At 45.1% G+C, this 15210-nt stretch overlaps 1 protein-coding gene across 1 annotated transcript; it reads right to left on the reverse strand.

Moving 5' to 3' along the window:
• Positions 1-5596: 5596 nt before the first annotated feature.
• Positions 5597-15164, reverse strand: LOC127924939 (outer dynein arm-docking complex subunit 3-like). The gene is made up of 13 exons (XM_052509611.1): positions 14886-15164; positions 14232-14353; positions 13966-14043; positions 13653-13832; positions 13159-13260; positions 12747-12872; positions 11747-11869; positions 10867-11025; positions 10280-10437; positions 9845-10001; positions 9548-9697; positions 7830-7914; positions 5597-7735 (listed from the first exon to the last, which is right to left on the reverse strand). The coding sequence occupies exons 1-13, from the start codon at positions 14962-14964 to the stop codon at positions 7605-7607; spliced, it is 1650 nt and encodes a 549-aa protein (XP_052365571.1). The 5' UTR covers positions 14965-15164; the 3' UTR covers positions 5597-7604.
• Between the last annotated feature and the right edge of the window lie 46 nt (positions 15165-15210).

Here is a 15210-nt window from a genome sequence, read left to right on the forward strand (position 1 = left end):
GTACCTGTTGGTCTCCCTCTCGCTCTCTCTCAAGTCATCAGGTTGAATAAGGGCATGTGGTAGTGTGCCTTGAATGATGTTCAGACAGGTTGTTAGAACGTACTCTTCAAGAGAATAAAGACATTTGGGAGGTGTGTCTCATTGGCTACGTTCACACAGGCAGCCTAATTCACAAAAGATCTGAATTAGGCTGCCTGTGTGAACCTATGAGTTTTATATCCAAAACTAAGATTCAAAGCACACAAATCATGAATATTTTAAAGCTTAGATTAACGGTATAGGCCTATACATGAAAAGTGAAAATGCTTCCAAATCTTATTCTTTATGATGTATTTGTTTACAGGTATTTTCTTTTTGCCATTTATGAATGTCATTCAATGAGTTTATATTGGCTATACCAGTAAAGGCCAAATTCAATATTTTTTTTATACAGTTACACTTTTAAGAATGAAAAGCCTGTTGTATTAGATGAAGTGCCCTTTAATATAGACCACATGGAGAATTCAATAAAACTGCAAAAATGTATGTCACATTCAATCTATACATTTCATGTGTAGGCTAATGGGTGTGTCTGTGTGTATGGTGTGAGAGCAACCAATGGAAATCTAGCCCGAGCTCTTTATTAGGCCCTTTGAAATGAAGTCAATATTGTTTCCTGTTAGGAGAAAAAATATAGAAGAATAACAAATATACACACCCATTACGCCCTGGCCTTTGTTCTGCCTCCCTGCTTGACATTCACCTCTTACCCTCTGTAACTGCGTCATAACTTCAGAAACGTCAAACGCCCAATCTAAAGCTAGCACATCCTTCTTTCTTGTTGCGTCTGTGGAAAAAATGTACCGCTTAAACATTGGTTGCTAAGGCCTGTTACAGCCCTTTGAGTATCAATAATGAAATATCAGATAGATTTGCAGGTGCTACAAAACTACTAATTGAAGCCTGTTCTCATTAACCAAGCAGAACTAAAGCGATTTCCAAGTACATTTCTCCTCTGTACTCTTACAGTACACTGTCTGAAACATATTGTGCACCATGCATGCCAGGCACTCATACTGTCAAACTCACACAAACACACACAACAAAGAATGCTTAATCCCAATGACTCATTGTGCTGGTTTGAAAAAACTTCTGTCCCTCTGCATGTCCCTCACCCCCAGCTGTCTGTCTGTCTGTCTGTCTCGTTACATAAGTCACACAGCCAGCATCATGTGAGCGAGCATGGAGAGAAGAAGGAAGAGAGAGAGGGACGGGGGGGAAGAGAGAGAGGGAAGGAGGGGAAGACATAGGGAAGGAGGGGAAGAGAGAGAGAGAGGGAAGGAGGGGAAGAGAGATAGAGAAAGAGAGATGGAGGGAGCGAGGGGAGAGAGATGGAGGGGAGAGAGAGACAGAGAGAGGGACGGAGGGGAAGAGAGAGAGGGAAGGAGGGGAAGAGAGAGAGAGAGAAGGGAAGGAGGGGAAGAGAGAGAGAGGGAAGGAGGGAAGAGATAGGGAAGGAGGGGACAGAAGAGAGAGGGAAGAGAGAGGGAAGGAGGGGAAGAGAGATAGAGACAGAGAGATGGAGGGAGAGGAGAGAGATGGAGGGGAAGAGAGAGAGACAGAGAGAGGGACAGAGGGGAATAGAGAGAGAGGGAAGGAGAGGGAAGAGATAGGGAAGGGAAGGAGGGGAAGAGATAGGGAAGGAGGGGAAGAGAGAGAGAGGGAAGGAGGGGAAGAGAGATAGAGACAGAGAGATGGAGGGAAGGAGGGGAAGAGAGATAGAGACAGAGATGGAGGGAGGGAGGGAGAGAGATGGAGGGAGAGAGAGACAGAGAGAGGAAAGGAGGGGAAGAGAGAGCGAGAAGGAGGGGAAGAGAGAGACAGAGAGAGGGGGAAGAGTGAGACGGAGAAGGAGGAAGGGAGGGAGGGAGAGGACAGAGAGAGAGTGAACGTACTTGGACTTGCATCTCTGATTCTACGATATGAGGAAAGGTTGTCCCATCAACAACGTGTTGGGAGGAGATGACAGTGTCATTAGTCATAGTTCAACTCAAGCACAAACAACTGGGTTGTTACACCAAATGAGTGCCTTTGCATCCCTTTGATATTTTAAGTAGACATTGTGCATCAATATTGAATTTTAAAAGCCTGTTATATTAAATGAAGTGCCCTTTAGTATAGACCACATGGAGAATTCAATAAATCTGACTAACTAGTGCCAAAATGTCTCTCTGTGCATCCTCTGTGACATCTAGGAATATTTTAACTCCAACATTTCTACAAGTTTCTCTAAATAAAAATATATATAAATAAATTCTCAAAAGAAACATTGAACATCTAATAGTCAAATCATAGTGTAAAAGTGGAGGCCTCCCGAGTGGAGCACTCTAGTGCCACTAGAAATCCTGGTTTGAGTCCAGGCTCTGTCACAGCCATCCGCAACCGGGAGACCCATGGGCTGTCCACAATTGGCCCAGCGTCATCTGGGTTAGGGGATGGTCTGTCCTGCAGGGATGCTCTTGTCCCATTGTGCACTAGAGACTCCTGTGGCGGGCTGGGTGCAATGCACGCTGACATGGTTGCCAGGTGTACAGTGTTTCCTCTGACACATTGGTGCGGCTGGCTTCCGGGTTAAGCGGGTATTGTGTCAAGAAGCAATGTGGCTTGGCTGGGTTGTGTTTCTGAGGACACACACCTCTCCCAAGTCTGTACGGGAGTTGCAGCGATGGGACGAGACTGTAACTACCAATTGGATACCACGAAAAGGGGTAAAAATAAACAAAAGTAGAAGAGGTTTGTAGTAACCTGGTATATTTATGTGCATTAGGGAATGTTATTCTAAGTTACAATTAAATACTAAAATGTACTTTTGTGTTCGGTGTCATCAATCTAAGATGCATTTTAAGCTACTACATATTTGGCGACGAGGATGAATATGGAGGACTGCTTTGGATTTGTTTGTCACGAATTCAACGGAGTGTTTGGTGTTTGGCGCTGGATGTGAGACTCAGGTGAGCGGTGGAAGATTCGGAAGGATTGATTCCCTGGATACGGATAGGACAAATTATTGACTATGTGAGGGGAGAGAGAATCGGAAAAGATGGCTTATAGGCAACAATGGGCTCGCTAACACCATTTGATCCTAAAAATCAGGAATGTGAAATAATGGACCATAAAGCATCTGATCTCTCTGTTCCATGAACAAAAGCCAGTACCACAAATGGTCTCTCCAAGAGTTCAACGTTGGGCTGTGTGGCTCAGGGCCTACGAGTACAGAATAATTTACAAACCAGGTAGATACCATGGGAATGCCGATGCTCTGAGTAGGCTGCCCCGTTCCACAAATCATCGCTCAGGAAGGAGAAAATGACCAAGTCTTGATGATCGATGTGTTGGATGACACACCGGTGAACACAGCACAAATCAGCCAATGGACTTCAAAGGATGTGACGTTATCACAAGTGCATGAATTTATCCTGAAAGGATGGCCTACAGTGACAGAGCCTCAGATCATGCCTTACTACGCTTGTCGCTTGGCCTTGAGTGTTGGAGATGGTTGTGTTCTGTGGGTTCAAGAGTAGTTATCCCACCACAAGGGTGGGGTATGCTACTGAAGTTCTTGCACCAATCACATCCAGGTATGTCGGGAATGAAAGGCCTAGCAAGGTCATAGGTCTGGTGGCCAAAGATGGACCAGGATGTAGAAAATGAGGTTAGCCGTGTACAGATTGTCAGAGTAACAGGAAGTCACCCCCACCGCACCATTACATCCATGGGAATTGCCAGAAAAACCATGGACAGGGCTACATGTGGACTATTCTGAAACCTTCCTCGGAAAATGTTCCTTGTGCTGATTGATTCTCATTCAAAGTGGATGGATGTTAACCCCGTGAACATGTCCACGTCGTACACTACGATTGAGAAGTTCAGTGTCATGAGATTGCCTCAGATGTTGGTTAGCGACAATGCTACTTGTTTTACAAGCACTGAATTCACAAGTTTCATGAAACAAAATGGAATTCCGCATATAATGTTGGCCCCTTTTCACCCATCTTCAAACAGATTAGCAGAACATGCAGTTCAGGCCACAAAGGATGAGGAAGATACAAGGGGCAGCATTGAAACAAAGGTGTCCAGATTATTGTTTAGCTACAGGATCACTCCTAAAGCTACAACTGGGTTGTCACCTGAAGAAATGCTGACGTCAAGGAGGTTAAGGGCAACCTTGGATCTCATCAGACCAGACCTGAAAGTGAAAATACAAACAAAAGCAATGGAATCAAAAACAGAATCATGACAACAGAGCCACACTCAGAGGTTTCTCACCTGGAGATGTCTACACAAGGAACTATGGGTTTGGTCCTAAATGGATTCCAGCTACAATTGAGGATTGCTCAGGACCAGTATCCTATACTGTGATCATCAGAAGTGGACAAAGACTAAGGAGACGTGGATCAGATCCGAGCTCGAATTCCAGTTCCATCCGTGGACATGGATCAATGCTTAAACGAGCAGGACAGGACATTGGAATGTTCCCCAGAGTTGTAGTTGGACAAACAACCTGAGATCAACAAGTCTCAACTTCCTGAGACCACCATTCCAGGATGACCCCTTCCTGTGAAGTCTCCACAAAAGGACTTTGTTTCACCATTAGGGGGTGAAGTACTCTGAGATGTTCTATTAGAGACACGTCCGCCAGACTATTTTAGATCCTAAGGGAGATCATGGTCGAAAAAAATGTAATATAAAAATAGCATGTGGTTGTTATTAGAAAATCATCAAATGTTTAAGTTGGGTTATTAGCTTTAAATGGGGGAATGTAGTAACCTGGTATATTTATGTTTACCAAAAGATTGTTTTTCTATGTCTGCCATGTATAATCGTTCTTGAGAAAGCCTCAAGTAGCTTACGCCAGGTGCATTAGGGAATGTTATTCTAAGTTACAATTAAATACTAAAACGAACTTATGTGTCAGGTGCCATCAATCTAAGAAGCTTTTTAAGATACTGTTATACTCTTTTTTGGCCAATTTTGGGGTGTTTGTGGTGGAAAACTGAGTGGCTCAAGCAATAACACATCAACCCTCTTACCCAACTTGCATTCAATTGCACCTCCCTGTGGTTCACAACAAACTTCCATTCCCCCTGCCACAAGGGAATTTATGGCTGATTTAAGATGAAATTGTCAACCCTGTCACGGTCAACCCTGTTACTTTATTTGGCACTTAATAGGCATTTAGTATAGTATTCTTATGTATTTAACCTCTTCAGATGGGAAAATGTGTTTTTATGAAGTTGAAAATGATTACAATAGATGGGTTTCGACCATAAAAGAGAAAAGTCAAGAACAGAAACAGGGGACCTGTTCTTATGAAACCAAGTGATGCTTTCATACTATTCACAATACCTTAAGTATATAGTGGACGTGTCAATATACTTGGTACCGGTAGTTTCATTCAAATACACTATATTGTCAGGGTAAACACTTATTCAATTATTTTCAGTTTCAGAGTGTGTACAGTACACTAATTAAAGTTGGTGTTTTGTTTCATATTGTAAAGACATACAGTACAGAATGGCGTGATTGATGTGTAAAGACAGTGGGTCCAAAATTCTAATGAAGCCAGAATATTATTTATATAACCAGGGAAGTCAGTTAAGAACAAATTATTATTTACAATGACAGCCTACCCCGCCCAAAATCGGACGCCACCCTATGGGACTCCCTATCAGGGCCGGATGTGATGCAGCCTGCATTTGAACGAGGGATTTGCTGTGACGCCTCTTGCACTGAGATGCAGTCTCTTAGACCGCTGGGCCACTCCAGAGACCCAGGTGTGAGTAATAGTGAAGGAAATGTTTTCGTGGGTAGGCAACCATGTTTGGCATGACAATGACCATATGATTTGGCAAGACAGTACAAACAGATCTGAGAACAGCCCAGTTTTTCTTGGTAAAACAGAGGAAGTAAATACAAGCAGTACAAAATAGAAATAATATCTGTTGTGCCAACAAGAAGATGCCGTATAACATTTCTGTTGTAACAACATGGCCTGTTATAAATGGAGTTTCTTTTACCAGCTTTACGGAGAAATAGGGAAATGATGCATGGCATGACTAATTCAACCGTTTTTTATATTGTATATTCTACTAAATCAGGGATCATCAACTAGATTCAGCCGCAGGATGATTTTTTCTCGAGTGGATGGTCAGGGGATCGGAACATATTTACAAATAAATTGAGGACCCGCGGGCCGGCAGTTGGGAAACCCTGTACAAAATTAGAGCAGGAGTGCCGCATTCAGTCTTCCCCGAGGTCAATAGGGCCTCACTTTAGATTGATTATGTTTCCTAGCTGTCAAAATTAGCAAAAATCTCTATCCATTGCTTTTGGAATTTCCCCATGCTCCCTGACTGTCTAGCTTTCGTTCCGATGACGGTTATGAATCTGGGCAGAGTGAAGAGACTGTAGATGTAGGGCCATTATCATTTCCAAGGCTCAACCTTAAGGTTTGTCCACTTGCCTGGTGCAAGTTTTTAAAATCGGACAACCAGAATATATAGATTTCAGTTTTTTTTAAATCACAATATCAAACAATTACTCTGATCAGAATTGGATCAGACAGCAGGGTAGTAAATTGCCTATATTCCTATTTGCTATAGCCTATTTCAATAAATGTTATATTTACAAAAAGCAAGAGGACAATGTAGACAGCTAAGAGTCACCAAAGCAGCGCAAAACATACAGTAGTAATCAAAGAGGAGTAATCATACAGCAGTAATCATACAGGAGTAATAAAGGCCTAGTACACTAATTGAATCACTCATTTATGAATAAAGTGATTTATTAGGGGGTGATGCTGCACCCTCAACACCCCTAATTCCCACGGATATGTGTACTTCACTCATTTTCACTCACCCTTTTGACTTGTGATACAGACCTTTTTTGGGGGGGACAAGTGACTTTGGTAAACAAGTAAAAAATCTGTCCTACTTGTCCAAAGGCTAAAAAGGTTCATGTCAAGCCCTGATTCCTACACAGTTTCAATATTTAAGTCATTTCAATGCAGATTCAAAAATATATATATTATACAACAACAAAAAACATCCCACGGGCTGTGTGTTTGACACCCCTGCATTAGAGCAATCTTACCTTGAGTAATTGAGTAATTCTTCAAATCAAGCTTTTTATTGATTTTCATTCCTATTTTGATTACAATTTTATAATCTACAAATCAGTGGTGCAAGTGGGAAATGATTTTGTGTTGAACTGCTTTGTGATAAAATCAAGTCTTGCATTCATAAAGTAGCTAATGTGATGACTGCAAGGTACTATATGATCTGCCACCACAACGTTCCCTAGCTATAGTATCATCCCAAATATACAATATACATTTACTGTGCATTCCATTAGTTAATAAGGAATATAATTATTTAGCTAACTGAATAATTATATGTGAGGAGTAAGATTTCACTCAAGTCCCCTATGCCATCTAAGCAAAAGTATTTTCACTCAATCCAGGGCACAAATATGACCTATGACCTATCACTAAACACAAACTCCCCATTCTAGCAATTATATTTCTATGGCTCTTGTGACCTCTAGCCAGCCTAACTGATCTAGGATCAGAGCTTGCCCTTTTTCTTCTTGGTCCTGGTCTTCCTCTTAGTCTTGGAGTCGATGATGAGCTGAGACTGGTGCTTCAGTATCGCCCTGGTGATAATGTCACCCTCATCGTCCCCGCTCTCCTCCTCTTCTGAAAGAGAGGGAAAAGGGAGAGGGATCGCGAGATAGAGTGTGTCTGTGTGTCTGTGGGTGTGTATGCAATTATGCGTCTGATCCCATCTCACCATCATATGGGTCCTGTCTCTGAGCCTCAGGCAGCTTGATGCGGGTGTTGCAATGGGGCAGCTTCCCCTCGATGCTGGCATGGAACTGACAGACACAAAACCACAGACACAGAGAGACAGTTGTTCTCATCATAATAAGATGTCAAATGGAACATGTTAGTCAAGAAGATCTGTTTATTCAACCATAGGAGTTGGCTATAAAGCACAAAGATCTGCCTTAAAATGTAAAGGCATACAACTTGAGACCAGTCAAAGCCAACGTCATTAGAGAATCCCAGACAGACATTGCTACATCACAAGAGCTAACGGTGTACCACTACCCGTACCCTCTGACTCCTGAACAACCCGTACCATCTGACTCCTGAACAACCCGTACCCTCTGACTCCTGAACAACCCGTACCATCTGACTCCTGAACAACCCGTACCCTCTGACTCCTGAACAACCCGTACCCTCTGACTCCTGAACAACCCATACCCTCTGACTCCTGAACAACCCGTACCCACTGACTCCTGAACAACCCGTAACCTCTGACTCCTGAACAACCCGTACCCTCTGACTCCTGAACAACCCGTACCCTCTGACTCCTGAACAACCCGTACCCTCTGACTCCTGAACAACCCGTACCCTCTGACTCCTGAACAACCCGTACCCTCTGACTCCTGAACAACCCGTACCCACTGACTCCTGAACAACCCGTAACCTCTGACTCCTGAACAACACGTACCCTCTGACTCCTGAACAACCCGTACCCTCTGACTCCTGAACAACCTAGAACCTCTTGACTCCCGAACAACCCGTACCCTCTGAATCCTGAACAACCCGTACCCTCTGAATCCTGAACAATCCATACCCTCTGACTCCTGAACAAGCCGTACCCTCTGACTCCTGAACAACCCGTACCCTCTGACTCCTGAACAACCCGTACCGCCTGACTCCTGAACAACCCGCACCGTCTGACTCCTGAACAACTCGTACCCTCTGACTCCTGAACAACCCGTACCTCTTGACTCCTGAACAGCCCCTACCCTCTGACTCCTGAACAACCCGCACCCTCTGACTCCTGAACAACCCGCACCCTCTGACTCCTGAACAACCCGTACCCTCTGACTCCTGAACAACCCGCACCCTCTGACTCCTGAACAACCCGTACCCTCTGACTCCTGAACACAGTGTTCTCAAACACACACCAGGGGTGACTTCAAGGTGGCCGGCTGACTGTGACTCGTTAATAATCAAGATCAAACACCTAATAGCCGTATTTCCATCCAGGAACAGATAAGCTATTCAAGCACCAGTGCACAGATTAAAGAACATGGTCTGTATGTAGCAACTAGTCTGCCTGGAGTGGCTGGCAAAAACCTTAGCGAATGGACGGAAAATAAGAAGATGGTTTCAGGTCACAAAGCTTTACAGGACCTATTTGAGTAGATGCTCCATGTACTGTCTGAAACACCTGTCTGTCTCTACAATACCACATTCACTGTTGGGAGCAGCAACCACCGAAAAAATAATGAGTTTACACATGTGTACTGTCAAATTGCCCTGGTCTAAGGGGCTTTTCCATTCATTCAATTTCTATGGCAACAACAGTCAATGTTTAACGAATAAGGAAGAGTCGTATCTCTGATCCTCTCCTCTATCCCCTTCATGATGGCAGCCATGTCCTTCCCCTCTCCCTCCCCTTACCCCCCCTCTCCTCCTCCCCCTCCTCCTCACCTCCTCTTCCTCCATCTCCTTCATGACGGCGGCCAGGTCCTTCCCCTGGAGCTCCTCCTGCAATAACAGCAGCTTCTGCTCTGACTGGGACAGCAGTTCCACCACGTACTCCTCTGAGCCGGGGGGCAGCTGGGGCTCCAGTCGGTCACCCTGGAGGAGGGGAGGTGTTTGAGGACACAATTGACGTAATGTTTCTGAGCACCTTCACATTTATTTACGAGGTTTCAACTTGATCTAAAGAATCTGACGGGTCTCAGGTCAGTGTACATTATATTGTTAATGGGGTCTTCTCTGTACCAGCTTGATGTGCTGCAGTTTGTCAGATAGGTGTTCCACCCCGGCCCGGACCGTGTTCAGGGTACGGGTCAGCCAGTCCAGACGCTCCTTGGCGGCGTCACGGCTCCCCTGCTCCGCCTGCAGGTGGCGCTTACAGTCCTCCAGCATCTGCTGACCACTGTAGAAGACAGTAAGAAATATCCATCAGAATGACTTTACAGACACACTCAACTCAACACTAGGAAGGGAACCTTTCAGACCAACTTCTGTTCCACCACAAGTCTTCTCCCACAAGTTCTCCCACAATTTACAATCTTCAAGGATCTGTTCTGAGGGTCACTGTTTTAATAAATAATACCTTCCATTGAAGGTGTCAGCATCCGCTTACAACTTCTCTGGTCTGCTACATTTGCTGTGTAATCCCTTACCCTTGACCTCTAACCCCTGCCCACTGACCTGGAGAGCTTGGTCTCCCCGGAGTACTTGATGTCCTGGAAGTGTTCCTGCAGACGGTCCCTGTCCTCCTTCAGCTGTACCAGGGTTCTCTGGTTCTCCTTCTTCAGATCCTCCAGGTGCTGCTGGGTGTCTCCCTGGGAGATGAACCTCTCCACCACCTCCTGCATAGGGACATGGAGATGGATCAACACACACACACACACACACACACACACACACACACACACACACACACACACACACACACACACACACACACACACACACACACACACACACACACACACACAGATATAGATTAATACACACACACACATACAGATATAGATTAATACACACACACACATACAGATATAGATTAATACACACACACACAAATATAGATTAATACACACACACATACAGATATAGATCAATACACACACAGATATAGATTAATACACACACACACACAAGTAGCTGAAAAACAAACAACACTTGCATACACACACATGGATACAGTAGGTGCATAGACAAACTAACACACATGTATCACGCACACACTTGCATACAAAGACACACAAAATGAAAGAATCATATAAAATGACCTCCTCTCCGTACCCGTGTGTCAGTGACCCCGTGGCCTCCTTGATGCGTCTGAAGGCCTCTTCGAAGGTGGAGATGGCCCTCTCCTCCTCCCCCAGCCCGGTGGCACTGCGCTGGGCGTCGCTACTCAGCTCGTCAGGCTGCATGGCTGCCCGCTGGGCCTGGAGGGAAGGGGGCAGACGTCAGGACATTTACTCTGTAGACTAAGTGATATGTAAGAAGTGTAGATATATAGCTAAATAGAATGGACACAGCACCTCATGTTATATTCCTTGATATGGGTACACCCAGTGCCGCGTCTCTAGGCATAACACAACATTTATTTAGATTTGTTTTAGGAAGTCAGTCGGGGTCTTAACTTACTGTTAGTTACAATAGTAGAACACACAAGGTGCAATTTTGAAATGTGGTTGTGTATCAGCAGTTTTTTCTCTTGTTATGTCAGTCACTGACAGTCACTCAATTATCCATGTCAGCTGACATGTTAAAGATTGTTAGGTCAGTTGCTATCTAAACATTGTAGTATTCCTGGCTGAATTACTGACCGGGCACGCAAGGCACCTGCCCAGGACGCCAAAATTAGTAGAATCACATATGTTTTAAAACTGCTAAATGTTCTCTCTGCCCCATGGAAAAACATGTAGAATTGCAGGTCATTAACTTGACAATTTTCCAAGAGGGTGGCCACTGAAATGTTTTGCCCACTAGGTGGTGGAAGCCCCCAACCAAATCTCGCATAGGGCCCCCAAAATGCTAGAAACGGCCCTGGGTACACCCAATATGGCAGCCGGTCCAGCCATCATGGAACGTTGACTTGAATAGGAAAATCCCTTCTTGTCATTGTTATTCTATGGATGTAAGTGTAAAGTGGTGGGGACCAACCCTTCTCTCCACTCTCTCAGCCTGAGCCTTACGGTCCTCTGCCTCTTTCTTGTAACGGGTGAGGATACACTCTCTGTCCTTCCTCTCCCTATACATCTGTTCTTCTTGACGCTGCAGCTCTGCCTGAGAGAGAGAGAGAAAGAGAGAGACCAAGAGAGTCAATTAACTACCGTTTATCGTACAAACAGCAAAGAAAAGCATTCAACTCACAACAAATAGCCGTAAACTCAGAGACAGCTGGACTTTACACGATGGACACATCGATGACTGTAAGGTGATGCATGAGGGGGAGAGATACGGGACAGTCCTCAGTTACAATAATAATACCCATGCTGGTCACCTTGGCAGTGTCTTTGGAGAGGCGTGTGTATGTGTGCTGGTCACCTTGGCAGTGTCTTTGGAGAGGAGTGTGTATGTGTGCTGGTCACCTTGGCAGTGTCTTTGGAGAGGAGTGTGTATGTGTGCTGGTCACCTTGGCAGTGTCTTTGGAGAGGAGTGTGTATGTGTGCTGGTCACCTTGGCAGTGTCTTTGGAGAGGAGTGTGTATGTGTGCTGGTCACCTTGGCAGTGTCTTTGGAGAGGAGTGTGTATGTGTGCTGGTCACCTTGGCAGTGTCTTTGGAGAGGAGTGTGTATGTGTGCTGGTCACCTTGGCAGTGTCTTTGGAGAGGAGTGTGTATGTGTGCTGGTCACCTTGGCAGTGTCTTTGGAGAGGAGTGTGTATGTGTGCTGGTCACCTTGGCAGTGTCTTTGGAGAGGAGTGTGTATGTGTGCTGGTCACCTTGGCAGTGTCTTTGGAGAGGAGTGTGTATGTGTGCTGGTCACCTTGGCAGTGTCTTTGGAGAGGAGTGTGTATGTGTGCTGGTCACCTTGGCAGTGTCTTTGGAGAGGAGTGTGTATGTGTGCTGGTCACCTTGGCAGTGTCTTTGGAGAGGAGTGTGTATGTGTGCTGGTCACCTTGGCAGTGTCTTTGGAGAGGAGTGTGTATGTGTGCTGGTCACCTTGGCAGTGTCTTTGGAGAGGAGTGCGTCACTGTTCAGGACCTGCAGGTCCTTCAGCTCCTGTCTCTGTCTCAGGATCTCAGCCTCTAGTTTATCCAGCTGGGACTGGAAGGTCAGGCTCTCCTCCTAATTATAATATATGCCAATTAGCACACGCCTTTCTCCAAAGCTACTTACGTCAGTGAGTGCATACGTTTCCGTATGGGTAGCCCCAGCGGGAATTGAACCCACGACTTAGCCACTGAGCCACACAGGACAAAAATGAGACATTAGAGTAGGTCGTGGAAAAGGATTCAACTACCCAAAGAGCACATTGGAGAGGGTATGTAGGCATGGCTTGGTTGCATAAAGTTAAATGTGGGGCGAGCTGGCGAAACAGCACAAAGAGATCTGGAACCAGGCTAGGACTAACCTGTAGGTGGGCCTTTAGTTTCAGATAGCCTCTCATGATGTGTTCAGCCTCCTGGCACTTCAGCTGGGCTTTCTCCAGACGATTCTCCAGCACCCGCAAGTTCTGGAAGACGACACACACACACACACACTTATAGACGGTTGATTGATCCTGAGCTGGGCATGCTAAGTGTTTGAAAGGTTTCTGATTGTAGATAAGACTGGCTAGAATCAGAGGGGTGAGGCAGCGTGGAAGGAAAGAGCGTAACCTTTTGGGGATGCTCCTCAGCTGCCTCTCCTTCACTCTGTGGACCAAGGGCAACACATCAGTCACCTCCACTATATTCATACCACCATATTCACTATTTTTGTGTGTGTGTGTGTCTGTCAGTCAGTCTGTCAGTCAATCAATCTGTCAGTCAATCAATCAGTCAGTCAGTCGGTCCTGCACTACATAGAGAATAGGGTTCCATTCCAGTGGCATCCTCTGCTGCACTGTTTGTCTCTATATAGTACCTTGGCCTCCTCGCTGCGTCTCTCCGTGTCTCTCTCTGGTCCCCTGTTCTCTGGCTTCATACTCTGGTACAGTGTCTGTAGGTCCTCCAGGCGACGACGGTACGTCTGGGTGGTGTGCTTTAGAGCGTTCAGCTTCTTCATCTTGTCACACACCTTCTGGTCCAGCACCTTGAGAGCAGCCTGCTCACCAGAATGCAAAATAGATCATCTTGATTATCCCCAATGGGCAATTTGCATTACAGATGATAGTCAATAATACATCAAAATACACATACATCAAACTAACATAGCTATGTGTTTGCGATGTCCCCACCTTCCCTGACATGTTTCTGAAGGCAGCTTTCTCCATGCCTCGGCTTTGGAAGGCCTCCTTTATCACCTGCTCGTCCCCCTGGAAGAGAGAAAGAAAACGGTCTGTAACCGGGAAGGACTACCTCAACTTCCAAAATGTTTTGTTACGATGTGCACTAATGAATATGACCCTGCACTCCAACATTCTAACAGGGAAAAACAACCTGGGAAGTACAAGCTGAGCATTGAAACCAAAACGTCTTTGATAGAATAACCGGTTTTACTTACAGCAAGAGCGTTAGCCAACTTCTTGTGTAGTCTCTTGTTCTCCTGCCTCAGCTGAAGGATAGAATTCCTGTTTTTCTTGATGCTTGACTGAGACATTTCATAGTATGCACTTCTGTCGCCCTCTGTTGGGCGAATTCACAAATTCGTTATTTCAGCATCCTCTGACTGACTTTTGGCCTTCTCTTAGTCTTATTCAAAGAAACAGGGAACTAGCTGTTACATAAAAAGTTGAATGCCATTTATATTTTTGTGTCCCAAACTGTTCCCATTACTCAGGGGTGTTAATGGCTGGAAAGGTAGGCTAAATATCTCAACAGACATTTTACTATTTCTAGCTAAGCCCATTTTGCTGGCAACATAGCCTACACATCATCTGGCCTTGCAAAATGATTGCAACAAAGTAGCTAGTAGTTAACGTTCTATCTTTCATCATAGCTTCATGTGGCCATACATTTCTCAGCGAGAGTAAATTAACCTGTAAGTAACCTCACAGATGGAGGTAACGTTGAATCTTTAGTATAATGTTAGCAAGATAGCGCTAATGCAAAGTCTGAATTTGCTATTCAACATGGCGTTTACACACACAACTAGGCCTAGCTAGTTAACAAGCATAAGTTACCGGTTCTAGCTAGCCTGCTGCAAGTCTTAACCTACCAAGAAGTTGAATTTTCCTCTGCAGTTCTGTTATTTGGTCATGAAGGGGCGGCTTAATGGCCTCGGCGCTGAACGGCATTGTCAGTGTGCACTAATCACAAACTAATAGTCGACTTTAGAAGTAGCTAGCTAGCATTAGATGCAAACTGACGCACTTTTAGGTAGTTTTGTCCTTGTATGAGCAGAATTCGCGTGAAAACACCGTCGTTCAGATGGCCTCTCGTTGCCTAGCAACATGTACACTGACTTCCCTATCAGGTCGAGGCTGGAGACCGAACACGAACCTGGAGAGCAAACCACAAAGCAGCACCGACTTGACTTCAGC

The sequence above is a fragment of the Oncorhynchus keta genome, unplaced genomic scaffold (genome assembly GCF_023373465.1).
Source record: "Oncorhynchus keta strain PuntledgeMale-10-30-2019 unplaced genomic scaffold, Oket_V2 Un_contig_4759_pilon_pilon, whole genome shotgun sequence".
Classification (NCBI taxonomy): domain Eukaryota; kingdom Metazoa; phylum Chordata; class Actinopteri; order Salmoniformes; family Salmonidae; genus Oncorhynchus; species Oncorhynchus keta.

Coding starts and splice junctions, on each gene's coding strand:
- LOC127924939 (XM_052509611.1), bottom strand. CDS start 14,964: ATGCCGTTCAGCGCCGAGGCCATTAAGCCGCCCCTTCATGACCAAATA. Junction 14,354..14,885: donor GAGGAAAATTCAACTTCTTG/GTAGGTTAAGAC, acceptor TTCGCCCAACAG/AGGGCGACAGAAGTGCATAC. Junction 11,870..12,746: donor TCTCCAAAGACACTGCCAAG/GTGACCAGCACA, acceptor TCTCTCTCTCAG/GCAGAGCTGCAGCGTCAAGA.